The 17,034-nt window shown below is 46.1% G+C and overlaps 2 protein-coding genes, 14 non-coding genes and 3 pseudogenes across 16 annotated transcripts in view; 2 read left to right on the forward strand and 17 right to left on the reverse strand.

The window, feature by feature from the left end:
• Positions 1 to 166: 166 nt before the first annotated feature.
• On the reverse strand, positions 167 to 239 carry trnav-cac (transfer RNA valine (anticodon CAC)). The gene has a single exon. It is a non-coding gene; the product is annotated as a tRNA-Val (tRNA).
• Positions 240 to 503: 264 nt separating this feature from the next.
• trnav-uac (transfer RNA valine (anticodon UAC)) lies at positions 504 to 576 on the reverse strand. Its single transcript has one exon. It is a non-coding gene; the product is annotated as a tRNA-Val (tRNA).
• Positions 577 to 1,323: 747 nt separating this feature from the next.
• trnav-cac (transfer RNA valine (anticodon CAC)) lies at positions 1,324 to 1,396 on the reverse strand. The gene has a single exon. It is a non-coding gene; the product is annotated as a tRNA-Val (tRNA).
• Positions 1,397 to 1,650: 254 nt separating this feature from the next.
• trnav-uac (transfer RNA valine (anticodon UAC)) lies at positions 1,651 to 1,723 on the reverse strand. Its single transcript has one exon. It is a non-coding gene; the product is annotated as a tRNA-Val (tRNA).
• Positions 1,724 to 2,016: 293 nt separating this feature from the next.
• trnav-uac (transfer RNA valine (anticodon UAC)) lies at positions 2,017 to 2,089 on the reverse strand. Its single transcript has one exon. It is a non-coding gene; the product is annotated as a tRNA-Val (tRNA).
• A 382-nt stretch (positions 2,090 to 2,471) lies between these two features.
• Positions 2,472 to 2,544, reverse strand: trnav-cac (transfer RNA valine (anticodon CAC)). The gene has a single exon. It is a non-coding gene; the product is annotated as a tRNA-Val (tRNA).
• A 264-nt stretch (positions 2,545 to 2,808) lies between these two features.
• trnav-uac (transfer RNA valine (anticodon UAC)) lies at positions 2,809 to 2,881 on the reverse strand. The gene has a single exon. It is a non-coding gene; the product is annotated as a tRNA-Val (tRNA).
• Positions 2,882 to 3,135: 254 nt separating this feature from the next.
• Positions 3,136 to 3,208, reverse strand: trnav-uac (transfer RNA valine (anticodon UAC)). The gene has a single exon. It is a non-coding gene; the product is annotated as a tRNA-Val (tRNA).
• Positions 3,209 to 3,501: 293 nt separating this feature from the next.
• On the reverse strand, positions 3,502 to 3,574 carry trnav-uac (transfer RNA valine (anticodon UAC)). The gene has a single exon. It is a non-coding gene; the product is annotated as a tRNA-Val (tRNA).
• Positions 3,575 to 3,956: 382 nt separating this feature from the next.
• Positions 3,957 to 4,029, reverse strand: trnav-cac (transfer RNA valine (anticodon CAC)). Its single transcript has one exon. It is a non-coding gene; the product is annotated as a tRNA-Val (tRNA).
• A 264-nt stretch (positions 4,030 to 4,293) lies between these two features.
• trnav-uac (transfer RNA valine (anticodon UAC)) lies at positions 4,294 to 4,366 on the reverse strand. Its single transcript has one exon. It is a non-coding gene; the product is annotated as a tRNA-Val (tRNA).
• A 3,825-nt stretch (positions 4,367 to 8,191) lies between these two features.
• On the forward strand, positions 8,192 to 11,306 carry LOC146222482 (uncharacterized). Its single transcript, XM_084691499.1, has 4 exons — positions 8,192 to 8,272; positions 8,485 to 9,616; positions 9,844 to 10,948; positions 11,089 to 11,306. The coding sequence occupies exons 2-4, from the start codon at positions 8,640 to 8,642 to the stop codon at positions 11,236 to 11,238; spliced, it is 2,232 nt and encodes a 743-aa protein (XP_084547625.1). The 5' UTR covers positions 8,192 to 8,272; positions 8,485 to 8,639; the 3' UTR covers positions 11,239 to 11,306.
• Positions 11,303 to 12,516, forward strand: LOC146222483 (uncharacterized). The gene has a single exon (XM_084691498.1). It carries the CDS (start codon positions 11,425 to 11,427, stop codon positions 12,403 to 12,405), a length of 981 nt encoding a protein of 326 aa, XP_084547624.1. The 5' UTR covers positions 11,303 to 11,424; the 3' UTR covers positions 12,406 to 12,516.
• Positions 12,517 to 13,384: 868 nt separating this feature from the next.
• Positions 13,385 to 13,457, reverse strand: trnav-uac (transfer RNA valine (anticodon UAC)). The gene has a single exon. It is a non-coding gene; the product is annotated as a tRNA-Val (tRNA).
• A 292-nt stretch (positions 13,458 to 13,749) lies between these two features.
• trnav-uac (transfer RNA valine (anticodon UAC)) lies at positions 13,750 to 13,822 on the reverse strand. The gene has a single exon. It is a non-coding gene; the product is annotated as a tRNA-Val (tRNA).
• A 2,300-nt stretch (positions 13,823 to 16,122) lies between these two features.
• Positions 16,123 to 16,253, reverse strand: LOC146222486 (5S ribosomal RNA; annotated as a pseudogene).
• A 170-nt stretch (positions 16,254 to 16,423) lies between these two features.
• LOC146222487 (5S ribosomal RNA) lies at positions 16,424 to 16,532 on the reverse strand (annotated as a pseudogene).
• A 174-nt stretch (positions 16,533 to 16,706) lies between these two features.
• On the reverse strand, positions 16,707 to 16,815 carry LOC146222488 (5S ribosomal RNA; annotated as a pseudogene).
• Positions 16,816 to 16,982: 167 nt separating this feature from the next.
• Positions 16,983 to 17,034, reverse strand: part of LOC146222489 (5S ribosomal RNA) — a 119-nt gene continuing 67 nt past the window's right edge. The window contains exon 1 of the ribosomal RNA XR_014749687.1: positions 16,983 to 17,034. This exon is cut by the window's right edge and continues 67 nt beyond it. This is a non-coding gene — a ribosomal RNA (5S ribosomal RNA).

Raw genomic sequence — 17,034 nt, forward strand, 5'->3', positions numbered from 1 at the left:
TTTGGCTCATGAACTAGTTGATATGCTTAAAGGCGAATCCGCACAAGTGGCAGAAGGGTAGCTGACTTACCATTTTAAAGAACGACATGTCGACTCCAATGAATCATGGGACTTCATGGGACATGAAATACTTTGGAGAGGATCGCAATCAGATGAAAACTGAGGAAGTTTCCGTCCGGTCTCGAACCGGGGACCTTTCGCACGTGAGGCGAACGTGATAACCACTACACTACGGAAACTTCTTCTTAGTAAACAACAGAAAATCCGTGCACACACACGCACACACAAAAACAAGGACACAAAACGAGGACATGCCTTTATGATGTCAAATGAGCATTTTGGCTCATGAACTAGTTGATATGCTTAAAGGCGAATCCGCACAAGTGGCAGAAGGGTAGCTGACTTACCATTTCAAAGAACGACATGTCGACTCCAATGAATCATGGGACTTCATGGGACATAATATACTTTGGAGAGGATCGCAATCAGATGAAAACTGAGGAAGTTTCCGTCCGGTCTCGAACCGGAGACCTTTCGCGTGTAAAGCGAACGTGATAACCACTACACTACGGAAACTTCTTCTTAGTAAACAACAGAAAATCTGTGCACACACACGCACACACAAAAACAAGGACACAAAACGAGGACATGCCTTTATGATGTCAAATGAGCATTTTGGCTCATGAAGTAGTTGATATGCTTAAAGGCGAATCCGCACAAGTGGCAGAAGGGTAGCTGACTTACCATTTCAAAGAACGACATGTCGACTCCAATGAATCATGGGACTTCATGGGACATTGGGACTAACATGGGGCACAAAATACTTTGGAGAGGATCGCAATTGGATGAAAACTGAGGAAATATGCAGAAGTTTCCGCCCGTCTCGAACCGGGGACCTTTCGCGTGTAAAGCGAACGTAATAACCACTACCCTACGGAAACTGACGACTCCGGAAAGACAGAAACCCAGTTCACACACAAACACACAGTAACAAGGAAACAGAACGAGGACACACATTTTCAACTTAACATGGGTATTTCGGCTCATGAACTAGTTGATTCTCTGCTTCAGCAAGATAGCAACAAAGGAGATTGTCTAAAGCAACCGTTTCCAATCCTGGACCTCGGGCCTCCCTGCCCTGCATGTTTTAGACCTGATCGAACCCTTACCAAGCTCTACAGAAGCCAGAAAACGAGCGAACATGTGGCACCAGGGAAGCTAACTTACCGCTTCAAAGAAGGACATACCGACTCCAGTGAACTCATAACTGTGGAGAACGCATCGATTATTTACGAGACGATCGCGAGTTGATAAAAGGCCACATGTTTCCGCCCGGTCTCGAACCGGGGACCTTTCGCGTGTGAGGCGAACGTGATAACCACTACACTACGGAAACTTCTTCTTAGTAAACAACAGAAAATCCGTGCACACACACGCACACACAAAAACAAGGACACAAAACGAGGACATGCCTTTATGATGTCAAATGAGCATTTTGGCTCATGAACTAGTTGATATGCTTAAAGGCGAATCCGCACAAGTGGCAGAAGGGTAGCTGACTTACCATTTCAAAGAACGACATGTCGACTCCAATGAATCATGGGACTTCATGGGACATAAAATACTTTGGAGAGGATCGCAATCAGATGAAGTTTCCGTCCGGTCTCGAACCGGAGACCTTTCGCGTGTAAAGCGAACGTGATAACCACTACACTACGGAAACTTCTTCTTAGTAAACAACAGAAAATCCGTGCACACACACGCACACACAAAAACAAGGACACAAAACGAGGACATGCCTTTATGATGTCAAATGAGCATTTTGGCTCATGAACTAGTTGATATGCTTAAAGGCGAATCCGCACAAGTGGCAGAAGGGTAGCTGACTTACCATTTCAAAGAACGACATGTCGACTCCAATGAATCATGGGACTTCATGGGACATTGGGACTAACATGGGGCACAAAATACTTTGGAGAGGATCGCAATTGGATGAAAACTGAGGAAATATGCAGAAGTTTCCGCCCGGTCTCGAACCGGGGACCTTTCGCGTGTAAAGCGAACGTAATAACCACTACCCTACGGAAACTGACGACTCCGGAAAGACAGAAACCCAGTTCACACACAAACACACAGTAACAAGGAAACAGAACGAGGACACACATTTTCAACTTAACATGGGCATTTCGGCTCATGAACTAGTTGATTCTCTGCTTCAGCAAGATAGCAACAAAGGAGATTGTCTAAAGCAACCGTTGCCAATCCTGGACCTCGGGCCTCCCTGCCCTGCATGTTTTAGACCTGATCGAACCCTTACCAAGCTCTACAGAAGCCAGAAAACGAGCGAACATGTGGCACCAGGGAAGCTAACTTACCGCTTCAAAGAAGGACATACCGACTCCAGTGAACTCATAACTGTGGAGAACGCATCGATTATTTACGAGACGATCGCGAGCTGATAAAAGGGCACATGTTTCCGCCCGGTCTCGAACCGGGGACCTTTCGCGTGTGAGGCGAACGTGATAACCACTACACTACGGAAACTTCTTCTTAGTAAACAACAGAAAATCCGTGCACACACACGCACACACAAAAACAAGGACACAAAACGAGGACATGCCTTTATGATGTCAAATGAGCATTTTGGCTCATGAACTAGTTGATATGCTTAAAGGCGAATCCGCACAAGTGGCAGAAGGGTAGCTGACTTACAATTTCAAAGAACGACATGTCGACTCCAATGAATCATGGGACTTCATGGGACATCAAATACTTTGGAGAGGATCGCAATCAGATGAAAACTGAGGAAGTTTCTGTCCGGTCTCGAACCGGAGACCTTTCGCGTGTAAAGCGAACATGATAACCACTACACTACGGAAACTTCTTCTTAGTAAACAACAGAAAATCCGTGCACACACACGCACACACAAAAACAAGGACACAAAACGAGGACATGCCTTTATGATGTCAAATGAGCATTTTGGCTCATGAACTAGTTGATATGCTTAAAGGCGAATCCGCACAAGTGGCAGAAGGGTAGCTGACTTACCATTTCAAAGAACGACATGTCGACTCCAATGAATCATGGGACTTCATGGGACATAAAATACTTTGGAGAGGATCGCAATCAGATGAAGTTTCCGTCCGGTCTCGAACCGGAGACCTTTCGCGTGTAAAGCGAACGTGATAACCACTACACTACGGAAACTTCTTCTTAGTAAACAACAGAAAATCCGTGCACACACACGCACACACAAAAACAAGGACACAAAACGAGAACATGCCTTTATGATGTCAAATGAGCATTTTGGCTCATGAACTAGTTGATATGCTTAAAGGCGAATCCGCACAAGTGGCAGAAGGGTAGCTGACTTACCATTTCAAAGAACGACATGTCGACTCCAATGAATCATGGGACTTCATGGGACATTGGGACTAACATGGGGCACAAAATACTTTGGAGAGGATCGCAATTGGATGAAAACTGAGGAAATATGCAGAAGTTTCCGCCCGGTCTCGAACCGGGGACCTTTCGCGTGTAAAGCGAACGTAATAACCACTACCCTACGGAAACTGACGACTCCAGAAAGACAGAAACCCAGTTCACACACAAACACACAGTAACAAGGAAACAGAACGAGGACACACATTTTCAACTTAACATGGGCATTTCGGCTCATGAACTAGTTGATTCTCTGCTTCAGCAAGATAGCAACAAAGGAGATTGTCTAAAGCAACCGTTTTCAATCCTGGACCTCGGGCCTCCCTGCCCTGCATGTTTTAGACCTGATCGAACCCTTACCAAACTCTACAGAAGCCAGAAAACGAGCGAACATGTGGCACCAGGGAAGCTAACTTACCGCTTCAAAGAAGGACATACCGACTCCAGTGAACTCATAACTGTGGAGAACGCATCGATTATTTACGAGACGATCGCGAGCTGATAAAAGGGCACATGTTTCCGCCCGGTCTCGAACCGGGGACCTTTCGCGTGTGAGGCGAACGTGATAACCACTACACTACGGAAACTTCTTCTTAGTAAACAACAGAAAATCCGTGCACACACACGCACACACAAAAACAAGGACACAAAACGAGGACATGCCTTTATGATGTCAAATGAGCATTTTGGCTCATGAACTAGTTGATATGCTTAAAGGCGAATCCGCACAAGTGGCAGAAGGGTAGCTGACTTACCATTTCAAAGAACGACATGTCGACTCCAATGAATCATGGGACTTCATGGGACATGAAATACTTTGGAGAGGATCGCAATCAGATGAAAACTGAGGAAGTTTCCGTCCGGTCTCGAACCGGAGACCTTTCGCATGTAAAGCGAACGTGATAACCACTACACTACGGAAACTTCTTCTTAGTAAACAACAGAAAATCCGTGCACACACATGCACACACAAAAACAAGGACACAAAACGAGGACATGCCTTTATGATGTCAAATGAGCATTTTGGCTCATGAACTAGTTGATATGCTTAAAGGCGAATCCGCACAAGTGGCAGAAGGGTAGCTGACTTACCATTTCAAAGAACGACATGTCGACTCCAATGAATCATGGGACTTCATGGGACATTGGGACTAACATGGGGCACAAAATACTTTGGAGAGGATCGCAATTGGATGAAAACTGAGGAAATATGCAGAAGTTTCCGCCCGGTCTTGAACCGGGGACCTTTCGCATGTAAAGCAAACGTAATAACCACTACCCTACGGAAACTGACAACTCTTGAAAGACAGAAACCCAGTTTACACACAAACACACAGTAACAAGGAAACAGAACGAGGACACACATTTTCAACTTAACATGGGCATTTCGGCTCATGAACTAGTTGATTCTCTGCTTCAGCAAGATAGCAACAAAGGAGATTGTCTAAAGCAACCGTTGCCAATCCTGGACCTCGGGCCTCCCTGCCCTGCATGTTTTAGACCTGATCGAACCCTTACCAAGCTCTACAGAAGCCAGAAAACGACCGAACATGTGGCACCAGGGAAGCTAACTTACCGCTTCAAAGAAGGACATACCGACTCCAGTGAACTCATAACTGTGGAGAACGCATCGATTATTTACGAGACGATCGCGAGCTGATAAAAGGACACATGTTTCCGCCCGGTCTCGAACCGGGGACCTCCCGCGCGGGAGCCGAATATATTTAGTCTTAACTTCCCTTAACTTTCCCCATTCATTCTCTATGGTAGTCCTTAACACTACGGATGTAATATTCTAACGGCCTCTGGTGGCGCTGTTCCGACTTTCCCATAGACACCCATTGTAAAAGAGAGAGGCACTATCTCGTCACTCAGTCAACCTCACTCGAGCCAAAGCACGGCACCTAGAACAGCGAAGATCACCGTTTCATCAGATTTGTCAAAACCCGATCACTTTTGTCATTTAACACTACACAGTTATATGACTTAGATCATCAGTGAACTGCCGTTTTCTGTTTTTCTTCGTCACTTTTCCTTTTGACTATCAACTTCGATCTGACTGCTAGCGTTTTACAAGTCTCCTCATCAATCATCTAGCGCGAAAAACAGGTACTGTAAATCATATTGTTTTACACAGCCAGCTAATATGTCAGTAACATTTGTAGATGTCTCAAAGTGTATGTAATACGATAGCGTTTTTCTAAACTGTTAGAGCTAACCAGATCACATAAAACTGTACTGCAGCAGTACGGTGGGGACAGGGGAGCGGAGCGGGATGTATGGGAAAATATCTAGCTTACTGTAATACAGTAACGGTATCATAGCAACAGCAAACACTTTCTGAAGCTCACGTATACTGTATCTAGCTATGATACGACAACAACAAATAGTATACTGGACGATAGCCTACTGTACTGTTGGGAGAAAGCAAGAAATACGCAAAGCAATTAAATACGATCATTTTAGTAGTGATTATGATGATCAAGTACACTACAGTAGCTCACGGTCTATATCTAGCAATCTAACTAGATTACTGTTAGCCTACTGTACAAATGTTACAATAAATGACTTTGTGTGAAGAGGGGAGAGGCTTGGAATGAAGAAGAGAAGTGAACTGTTACTGTACAGCTAGATTTACTCACTGTTAGTTACTGTAACGTTCCTGTATTTTAGCAGTAATTTTTTATGTTGCTCATTTGACATGACTACATTACATAAGTATTTCATAAGTAGGCCTACAGTGCAGTGGGCAGTGTTGAAGATATTTAAACAACATTATATGTGTGCTATGTGTATCAGTACTACAGTATTTAAATGAAACAGTCTAGTTTGAAGTATTTCTATAATCCAATGCACATCATGTCTTTTGTACAGATCAAGATGGAGAACTTCAGTTTTTTCCCAGGGAGGATACAGGTGTCCTTCAGAAGAGGCCCATCAGGGCATTTACGACAGGACCCCTCTGAAGCAGCTCAGAGGATCAAAGATAACCCCTCCCTCCAGGACAAGTCTGCACCTCAAAGGGAAGACTTGGTGAAGACCAACGCACACACTGAGGTGTTTCTGAGAGGGGGGGATGTGTCTGACCGGCTGGAGGTGTTAGGAGAATACATCCTCCAGTTTGGAAAGTACAAAGGGAAGTCCTTCAGGTGGCTGCTGGAAAATGATGTAGGCTACACCTTGTACCTCATCAATAAGGTAGAGCAGGAGCAGACAGCCGGGCAGTTCAATCCAGCGGGCCACAGTAAAGACAGCCTACTGTCCTTCCTGGAGTACACCAAAGGCTTCAAGGATATTGAGGACCTCCGGATGTACCTTAAAAAAAGACCTGCTGCACCCGCTGTTGCCTCTGAGGATGACAACCTTGTTGGCTTTGGTGCCAGAGCTAAAAGCACCTGGGGGGAAATTTGGAAAAGCAGAGCTGATGGGTATGCAGCTTTTATAATGGCCAAAAAGTGCGTGCAGCGCAGTAAAATGCACAATCTGCAGCAGTACCTGATAAAGCAAAGCCACCCAACAGCATGCACACTTCCACCCCCAAATGTTGCAGCCTCAAGCTCATTCACCTCAACACCTGCCCCTGATCTTCCAGGTCTGTTCATAACACAAATCTGGACATGAAACAAATGGACACTTCTCTAATTGTTGTAAATGTATTTATGTATTTATTTTCCCATAAAAATGGTAATGTTCTCTTTGTTTTATGTCACAGTCATGGAAGATGATATGGATCTGGAGAGGGCCATGCTGAGTCTGTCTCCTTCCAAGTTAGACACTCAGCTGAGTGAGTATGCTAAAGGAACATGTCCGTACTTATATTGGTCACTTACAGACAAGTGATGATTGATTATTTAATGGTATTGCTCTTTTTCTCTATTCGTTCAGTCTCACCAGCAGCAGTAGTGGCAGCTGTAACACCTGCTTCATCCACAACTAAAGGTTTACCATCAGTTTGGGAGGATAATTTTGTGATTCACAGAATTAATCTGCCATTATTGAGTTTTAATATGCTTGTTTGTTATTTTGGTCGCGTTCTGGCCTGTTCTGATGCTTGTGTTCTTTTGTTCTACTTGTTCTACTGTTCTAAGGATGTAACATGTCAGCGATGAGGGTAAGTGTTCATATGAGTTCTATTTGTGCATGCTTTCTATAAAGCTTTCATGGGTTTGGCGTGTCAATTAGTCCGGGATGAGTAAGTGTAGTGCCCTTTGATTTAAATAAAATACATAATTTAGTTAAACTCAGTTTCCTCTCCTGTGAAATCATCATGCCAAACCTTTGACTGTTTACACATGTTGGTATTGTCACTGTGCTCTACTTGCTTTCTGTCTTAGATTCCATATGAAAATGTATATAAAACCTTTTATATTTATTTGATAAAAAAAAAACACTTAAATCTCAAGTAATCAGGCAACATGTACATCTGTTATTATGACAATAGCAAGTTAAGGCAACAGTGACTGTAACCAATTACAATTAACTATAAGTTAGTTACCAGACTGTAGTGAGGGGTCAGATAATAACACTTTATTTTCCTTAACAGTGGGAAGCAAACCAACAGCTACACTATCGAGCCCAGCTGACTGCCTCGCTAGTGCTTCTCCTTTGAAAGGTCCATATCTATATGTTATTTATATGTATATCTGTATATTATATTTATTATAGTTACAAACATGTTTCCCTGTTATGTTTAATTAATTATTGTTTCATTTGCATCAGTGCCCTCAGCTCAGGTGAAGGTGCCTTTACCAGTGCCTCCCCAGCTGCTCGCCGTGGCTCCATCCTTGATCTCACAGCCTCGGCCACGTGAGCCTGCAGTGTCAGAACAAAGTATGTCAACACAGACACACACACATACCCTGCAGTCAAAATAGTACGGGATTGCCATGTTTGACATTTTATGAACTTCAGAAAACAAATGTGTCATTTGACAACAAAATACTAAACACAGAACAGCGCCTCTTTTTCACTGACGGTAAAAATGTAATTCTAATTCAATGTAATTGAACAATATTTGTGTTATATATGTTGTGTTTTTACAGCTCCATCACACTCTCATGGTCCTCCAGCATGCGCTCATCCTCCTGTGGCACAGCCTGCTGCCTGTGCAGCTGTAATCCCCAGCTACGAGCAGGATGTTAGCCGCTGGAACTGCTCTCCACAGCAGCGGATATGGATCAAGACGGAGTTGGAGGCCATGGGACTATGGCCAGGGTCCAGACCGGTACGCCATCTGATGAATATGGTCTCCTTGTGGCGTCATCCCCCTCAACCGGAGCTCATCGAGTCCTCCTATGACCTGCCATCGCCAAAGTACTTTCAGCTCCATCCATTTTTCATCTGGAAACCAGAGCATGCCATAATGGAGAGAATGAGGAACAACTACATCCTTCCCTGTCTCCATGGCTGCCCCAGTCCCCAGGTGACGTCTTCTGGCATGGGAAGACCAAGGGTAATCCTCGGCACCAGTGGCCAGTACTATTTGTTTGCCTCTCGCCTCACCTGCAAGGTCTGTAAAAAGTACTGGTATGCTGACAAACCACAGTGGGTGGATAAGCTGCCAAAGCTTTTTTCCAACGTCCTGCCAGCCTTCCTTACGCACAAGAAGGCCATCTGTAAGACAGTTATGGATGAGCTGAGACGCAGCTGTAAGTCTCCCCACGACATGGCCAACCAGGTGATGGAGATCATGCACCTCAAGTACGAGAGAGCTCACCTGGCCTACCTGCTCAGTGTGCAGAACATCAGGGATGCTGAGTCTGGCCTGTATGGACAGAAGACCATCACTGGGCTTCTGAGGCAGGAGGATTCACCTGCTCCTTTTGGGGGATACGAAGACACAGATGGCTGGTACGGAGTGTCTGTGTCTGCACACTACCTGGTAGACTGTCTCCTCCAAGAGTACCAGCGTCAGGAACAAGCCCTCACACAGCTTCTGCAAGGCACCTTTGGACAGGTCTTCAGGTCTGACCACACCCGCAAACTTGCAAGGAAGGTGACTCTATCATCCGGCACCATGTCTTCTTATGCGGTGATGAATGAGAATTGGATGATCCTGTCCTGGGTCCTGCTGCAATCAGAGTGTGAGAAGTCACTGGAGCCCATGTACGAGGGGCTGGCCCGTCGCTACACTGCAGCTGGAGTAGAGAAGGCCAACTACCAGTGGGTGGACAGGTATGAATCACTTTACTAATAATGTTTTTATTTAGTACACACATCAAAGGGATGTATCAACATTTTGATAAGTCATCTGTTCTTATTTATTTTCAGTTTAGTTTTTATTTTAAGTTCATGATGAAGTCTATAAGGTCTCAAATCTAAAAATGACACTGGCCATGCACAGGTCTTAAATCTAAATATGACACTGACCATGCACACATATTTTGTCTTGGTGTAAACAGGGATTGCTGTGCAGCTTTCAGAGTTGCTCACCCACAGCACCATGAGCATCTCTTGTGGGATGCATGGAAGACCACAGAGAATGTGGTTGCAGAGGTGACATCCGGGAATGTGACCAACACCTGTGCCTCGCGGAGCAAGTACAACCACGACATCTCAGTCAGGCTGGACTTGTTCCACTGTTTGCGTCGGTTCACCAGGGAGTGTGTCTCAGAGCACCATCACCTTTTTAGCTCCTTCTGCAAGTTCCTGTCTTCAGCCTGCACAGTGGTAGACCAGAGTGACCTGCAGAAACTCAAAGAGGCCTACACCTTCTGTGGGATTGTCCCTGCAAATCCCACGGCTCAGCACATCCGACAGCACTGCAGGACCATGGTACCCCAAACCAGAGAGCTGGTGCAGCGTGTGGAGGATGTCATGCGCCACTTCCACCTGGCCAAGGACCCAAATGACGTGCTGCTCTTCAAGCCCTCCATGTTGAAGGAGTGGAGGATCCAGCGTGTCCACATGTTGAGAGGCTGCCTGAGTGACCCGCAGGCAGGGGAGGGGATCATGTACAGGTACGGTGGTACCCTGCAGCTAAATCACGTCAAGGGGGAGAAAGCTGCAGTACCCGTATGGATTCCCGTTAGGGGCACCTCTCAGCAGGAGGGCTTCCATTTCCACCAGGCTCGCTGGGTGACAGGCAACAGGGTCTCCACCGAGCTGTTCCAGGCCCAGGCGATGACGGGAGTAGTGCGGTGGAACTTCCAGAGGCTGGTGGACCTGAAGCAGCCTGATGTGCTGCTGCCTGGTGTGTTTGACCCTGTTTTGATGGTGGAAATCAACAAGGCCTCACAAATCGTGACAGGGCAGGCCAAATACCCAGCACTCCACGTGACGAGCAGGGACACAGGGGAGAGGTTTGGTCTCCAGTACCAAGAGCCAGACTGTCGCCCAGTTCCACTGGACTGGGAGAAACACAAGGCAGTAAGGACAGTCTCGACAGATGTGGCTGAGGGGTCAGACCACCAAGTCTCTGAGCTGTCATCTGTAGAAGCTGTGGTCTTCCATGTCACTGCTGCCCCTGTTTCCACTATAGAGGACATAAAGGAAGACATTTCTCAGGTAATCCAGATATTTCTCTCTCTCTCTCTCTCTCTCTCTCTCTCTCTCTCTCTCTCTCTCTCTCACACACAGACACTTACTTAAAAACTTCTGCTGTCTATGATTATTGTAACTTAATGCCATTCTACATCTTCCTTCAGACTGCTGACGTACAAGACCTGGCTTCAGCACAGGTCCTGCCTTCACAGCAGCAGTCCCCACAGGCTGTCCTTTTCCACCCGCCGTCTTCTACCACTACCAAAGAAGAGAGCTCTACAGATACCCTGATGGACACAGGTACAGTCATTTAAATGTTACACACAAGTCAATGTTTAATTAAAGTTTAACATAATACTTACCTTTTTGCAATACCTTTTGCAGTTCTGCCAAACACACCACCACTGCCCCGTACAGCATCTCCATGTGCTGCCCGCACTGGACCCATCAAAACAGGAGGCCGCATCTTCGTCCTGGATCACAACCGATGGACAGATCCAATGAGAGCTGCTATTGATGGGCTCCTAGCCAAGCACCACGGGGAAAAAGACCTTCTGAAGAGGGTGGATGCTGGCTATGCTGCCATGGTGCAGAGTGCCTGCACAGATCCCAACAGCCTGCTGCACCCAACAACAAGGCAGCATATCTCTCGATATGTGAAACATCTTGCCAAGCTAATTAACACCAGCTCCTCACTAAACACCAGCCCAGAGAAGCTCCTGGAGACCCAGCAGCTGTGGCAGCGTCTGACTGTCGAAAGTCAAACAGTCAGCGTGCCAGTCACTCCTCTGCCTCCTGCTCCTGTAAACCCACCCACTCCTCTGCCTCCTGTAAACCCACCTACAGTGGGTTCCACTGAGGATGCCCCACTAACCAAGGCTACAGTAGAGGTCATGGTCAAGGAGATCCTTGAAAAGCAGCAGGCAGCAATGCAGCAACAACAACAACAGCAGCAGCCTAAAAAAACAAGGACCTGCCTCGCATGTGGACAGCCAAAATCCCGCTACCTCAATGATGGCTCCTCTGTCCATTTCTTTTATCAGACTGGAGAGGTGAAGTATTTCTACTGTTCGAAGAAGGTCTTCATGTCCTATTCAGCTGAAGGCCTCACCAACCCCAGGATGGCCTTTGAGGATTTTGCTGCCACTGCCTTCTTTCAGCAGGAGTTGGAGGCCTCAAAGCAGAGAGGGGCAGAGAGAAAGAGGGTAACAGAGGAGAGAGGAAAGAGAAAGTCTTTGGAGCAGCACCCTACCGGCCGTCTGTGCAGGTTCTGCCATCAGCCAGTGAAGCAAGGCCCCAACAGTCCTCACATTCATGGCAACTTTCCTGGTGTAGCTGGAAAGTACATTTACTGTCCCTCCAGAGTTTTGTCCCTCTACCAGTCACAGGGCATGGTAAAGGAGATGACCTGGAGGGAGTTTCAGCAGTCTGCCTTTTATGAGGCTGAAAAGCAGAGGTGGATGGTTGAGAAGGGCAAGTGATACACTCGCTCTCTCACACTTATTTGTAGGTGGCATTTTTTGTGTGTGAATTTCTTAGTGTGTGTTACATTGTAAATATGATGTTAATTGACTTCACTTGCTGTATCTTTTTCATTGCTCAACATAACATTACTGTACATATACTGTATATATATATTTATATATATATATATATATCATTGTTTATATCCATATCTATGTACATTGCTGCACATAAACATTACTGTACATATGTTTGTTAATATTGTTCATAGCTATATTGTGGTGTGGTGTTTAAGAATTATTTACTGTGGTTACAGTCAAAATTGCAAAGCCAATGAAAAGCACTGCAGGTTCTCAAATAAAAAAGATATGATAATCATCCAAGTGGTCTGTGTAAAATGCATTATATATACATTCTGTGTTCTCCAACATCTATTTGTAAACATAAAATATACTTTTTTTATGTAAGAGGATTCAAGGAAAGTCATTCTCTTAGCAGGAATACACCAAATTAATAAATCAAAACAATATTTGAATCTTTACAATGGTACTTTATAATCTTGAAATTAATCATGGGAATTAATATATTTAATACTGAAATAAGACACTTTGCCTTGGGTGGGATTCGATCCTGTTCTGTCAAATGCACGTAGAAAAGGTCACAAAAATCCTCTACGGCTACACACGGCTGGCCCCCGCGTGTGAGGCGAACGTGATAACCACTACACTACGGAAACTTCTTTATAGTAACAACAGAAAATCAGTGGAAACATGCACACACAAAAACAAGGACACAAAACGAGGACATGCCTTTATGATGTCAAATAAGCATTTTGGCTCATGAACTAGTTGATATGCTTAAGGCGAATCCGCACAAATGGCAGAAGGGTAGCTGACTTAACATTTCAAAGAACGACATGTCGACTCCAATGAATCATGGGACTTCATGGGACACAAAATACTTTGGAGAGGATCGCAATCGGATGAAAACTGAGGAAGTTTCCGTCGGGTCTCGAACCGGAGACCTTTCGCGTGTAAAGCGAACATGATACCCACTACACTACGGAAACTTCTTCTTAGTAAACAACAGAAAATCCGTGCACACACACGCACACACAAAAACAAGGACACAAAACGAGGACATGCCTTTATGATGTCAAATAAGCATTTTGGCTCATGAACTAGTTGATATGCTTAAGGCGAATCCGCACAAGTGGCAGAAGGGTAGCTGACTTACCATTTCAAAAAACGACATGTCGACTCTAATGAATCATGGGACTTCATGGGACATTGGGACTAACATGGGGCACAAAATACTTTGGAGAGGATCGCAATTGGATGAAAACTGAGTAAAGATGAGGAAGTCCCCGCCCGGTCTCGAACCGGGGACCTTTCGCATGTAAAGCGAACGTGATAACCACTACACTACGGAAACTTCTTCGTAGCAAACGACAGAAAATCCGTGCACACATGCACACACAAAAACAAGGACACAAAACGAGGACATGCCTTTATGATGTCAAATGAGCATTTTGGCTCATGAACTAGTTGATATGCTTAAAGGCGAATCCGCACAAGTGGCAGAAGGGTAGCTGACTTACCATTTCAAAGAACGACATGTCGACTCCAATGAATCATGGGACTTCATGGGACACAAAATACTTTGGAGAGGATCGCAATCGGATGAAAACTGAGGAAGTTTCCGTCCGGACAGTCGCGAGCTGATAAAAGGGCACATATTTCCGCCCGGTCTAGAACCGGGGACCTTTCACGTGTGAGGCGAACGTGATAACTTTTTTTTTAATCTTTTATTAATGTTTTTACTCTTCACAAATTTTCAAACACAGACATTGTCAGTATCTTTTAGCATACATACACACAATACACCCACAAACCCAAACAGTACCCATCACAGGTCCAATAATAGCAGCACACTTTAACCCACTAATGTTCCTTAGGCGGGTGCCATCTCAGCATTTCCATCCGCTCTTTCTCCGTCTGCCTTTTGGCGCACCGTAGATGGGCAACTTGCATTGCCCTTGTCAACGCCTCCGATTCCCCCTCTCTCCTCTCCACCAACTTCCGACGTTGCTTCACCACGCCTTTTCCGGCTCCCGACTCCCGCCGGCCTCCTCGCCCTCTGCGCCCTCCTCGCCCTCTGCGCCCTCCGTGCTCGCTCTCGTCGCTCTCCTTTCCACCTTCCGCCTGCTCCATGTCGCTGCCTGATTCCAGCTCATCCTCACCGTCGTTTTCGTCCCGTCCGACCCCGCCGCCGTCTTCCAGAGCCACCACCTCGCCACCAACACCTCCACCGTGCGCAGGTTCCCCGCAACACTCCACGTCTTCCTCCACAATGCTCTCTCCCTCTCCGACCTCCTCCACCATCCGAAGCTCCTCCTTTTCCTCGCCAGCCGTGCCACCAACGCCTTCATCGCGCGCAGGTTCCCCGCCCTGCTCCACGTCCTCCACTGCATCGCTCTCTCCCTCTCCGACCTCCTACACCATCCGAACTTCCTCCTCCTCGCCAGCCGATTCCTCTCCTTTCTCCTCATTCAGAGCCGTTGACTGCGCGTCCTCTCCCCTCTCGCTGCCTCCTCCGTCCGCGTCCTCCGCACTCCGCTGGACACACTCCCTAGCATAGTGCCCAGCCTTGCCAAACCTAAAACACCTGAAATCCGGGCAGTCTCGAAAAATGTGGCCCGGTTGAATGCACAACCTGCAGACCCTCACCTGTCGGTCATGAATGACTCAAAAAAATTCAGCTTCTCTTAGTGTCTCAAATTTTGTTGAGTACGGGAGTGAACGCACCTGTTCAGTGAAACGTACCTTTAAGAACCGAGTCCCATCAGCAACCTCTGTTCCAGGCCATACGCGGCGCTTAATAGCCGAAATGGCCCGAACTCCCCAGTCCTCCAGTTTAGCCAATTATTTCCCATCCTCCAAATATATTGGGAGGTTCAGAAACAACACCACCATTTCATTACCAGTAATGTTGCTAGCATGCACTAGCGCCCCTTGCACTCTGATGCCGTCCATCAATTTCTCCTTCGCTTCTTCCTCCTTCATGGTGATCTCGTAAGTCCTGGGCCCTCTCACCCTGCAGCCCAACACCACTCCACACTCTTTCTTCACACCCCTCAGTAAATCCATCACCGAAACATTCTCTGTACCTTCCACCACCACTTCCACCGTCAATTCTTTGCCATACCTCGTTTCTTTCTCATTTCGGTTGTCCGAGTCTCCTTGGTGTCTTTCCCTTTTACTCCTTTCGTCCGTGTTCTTGTCCATTGTCAAATCCAATCCGTTGTTTGTTGCCATGATAGCCGTCCGCAACATGAAACACAAACAAAACAAAGTCCCCCAAAGAGCAGCAGCTGCTGGGGGAGATACAACTAACTCAAACTAAACCCAATTTTTAGAACAAAAAATGAAAGAAAGTAACAAAATAACACTGTATGACGACAAAAAGGTACTCCACACCAAACAATCTCTACCTGCTCTCTGTCCAAACACTTCCTGGTCCACTTCCTGAAAGGGGTGTGGCCAGGCTGGTTTGGCCGTACGAAATAAGTTGACAACCATAGGCTACTTATCCATATACAGATTTGGCATTTGACAATGCAAGGTGGTCTCTCTCTCTCTCTCGTGTCAAAATGAAAACAGCTTCCGGCCCCGTTTATGAAGGACTACTTGTGCATATTGCAAGATTTCAGTTTCTAAGTGAATGAGCAAAAGAGCATACAGCACCTGGTATTCCCAGGCGGTCTCCCAGGCGGTCTCCCATCCAAGTACTAACCAGGCCCGACCCTGCTTAGCTTCCGAGATCAGACGAGATCGGGCGTTGCCAGGCTGGTTTGGCCGTACGAAATAAGTTGACAACCATAGGCTACTTATCCATATACAGATTTGGCATTTGACAATGCAAGGTGGTCTCTCTCTCTCTCTCGTGTCAAAATGAAAACAGCTTCCAGCCCCTTTCATGAAGGACTACTTGTGCATATTGCAAGATTTCAGTTTCTAAGTGAATGAGCAAAAGAGCATACAGCACCTGGTATTCCCAGGCGGTCTCCCATCCAAGTACTAACCAGGCCCGACCCTGCTTAGCTTCCGAGATCAGGCGTTGCCAGGCTGGTTTGGCCGTACGAAATAAGTTGACAACCATAGGCTACTTATCCATATACAGATTTGGCATTTGACAATGCAAGGTGGTCTCTCTCTCTCTCTCTCTTGTGTCAAAATGAAAACAGCTTCCAGCCCCTTTCATGAAGGACTACTTGTGCATATTGCAAGATTTCAGTTTCTAAGTGAATGAGCAAAAGAGCATACAGCACCTGGTATTCCCAGGTGGTCTCCCATCCAAGTACTAACCAGGCCCGACCCTGCTTAGCTTCCGAGATCAGGCGTTGCCAGGCTGGTTTGGCCGTACGAAATAAGTTGACAACCATAGGCTACTTATCCATATACAGATTTGGCATTTGACAATGCAAGGTGGTCTCTCTCTCTCTCGTGTCAAAATGAAAACAGCTTCCAGCCCCTTTCATGAAGGACTACTTGTGCATATTGCAAGATTTCAGTTTCTAAGTGAATGAGAAAAGAGCATACAGCACCTGGTATTCCCAGGTGGTCTCCCATCCAAGTACTAACCAG

This window comes from Hypomesus nipponensis, chromosome 25 (assembly GCF_054491055.1).
Source record: "Hypomesus nipponensis isolate SF chromosome 25, ASM5449105v1, whole genome shotgun sequence".
Classification (NCBI taxonomy): Eukaryota; Metazoa; Chordata; class Actinopteri; order Osmeriformes; family Osmeridae; genus Hypomesus; species Hypomesus nipponensis.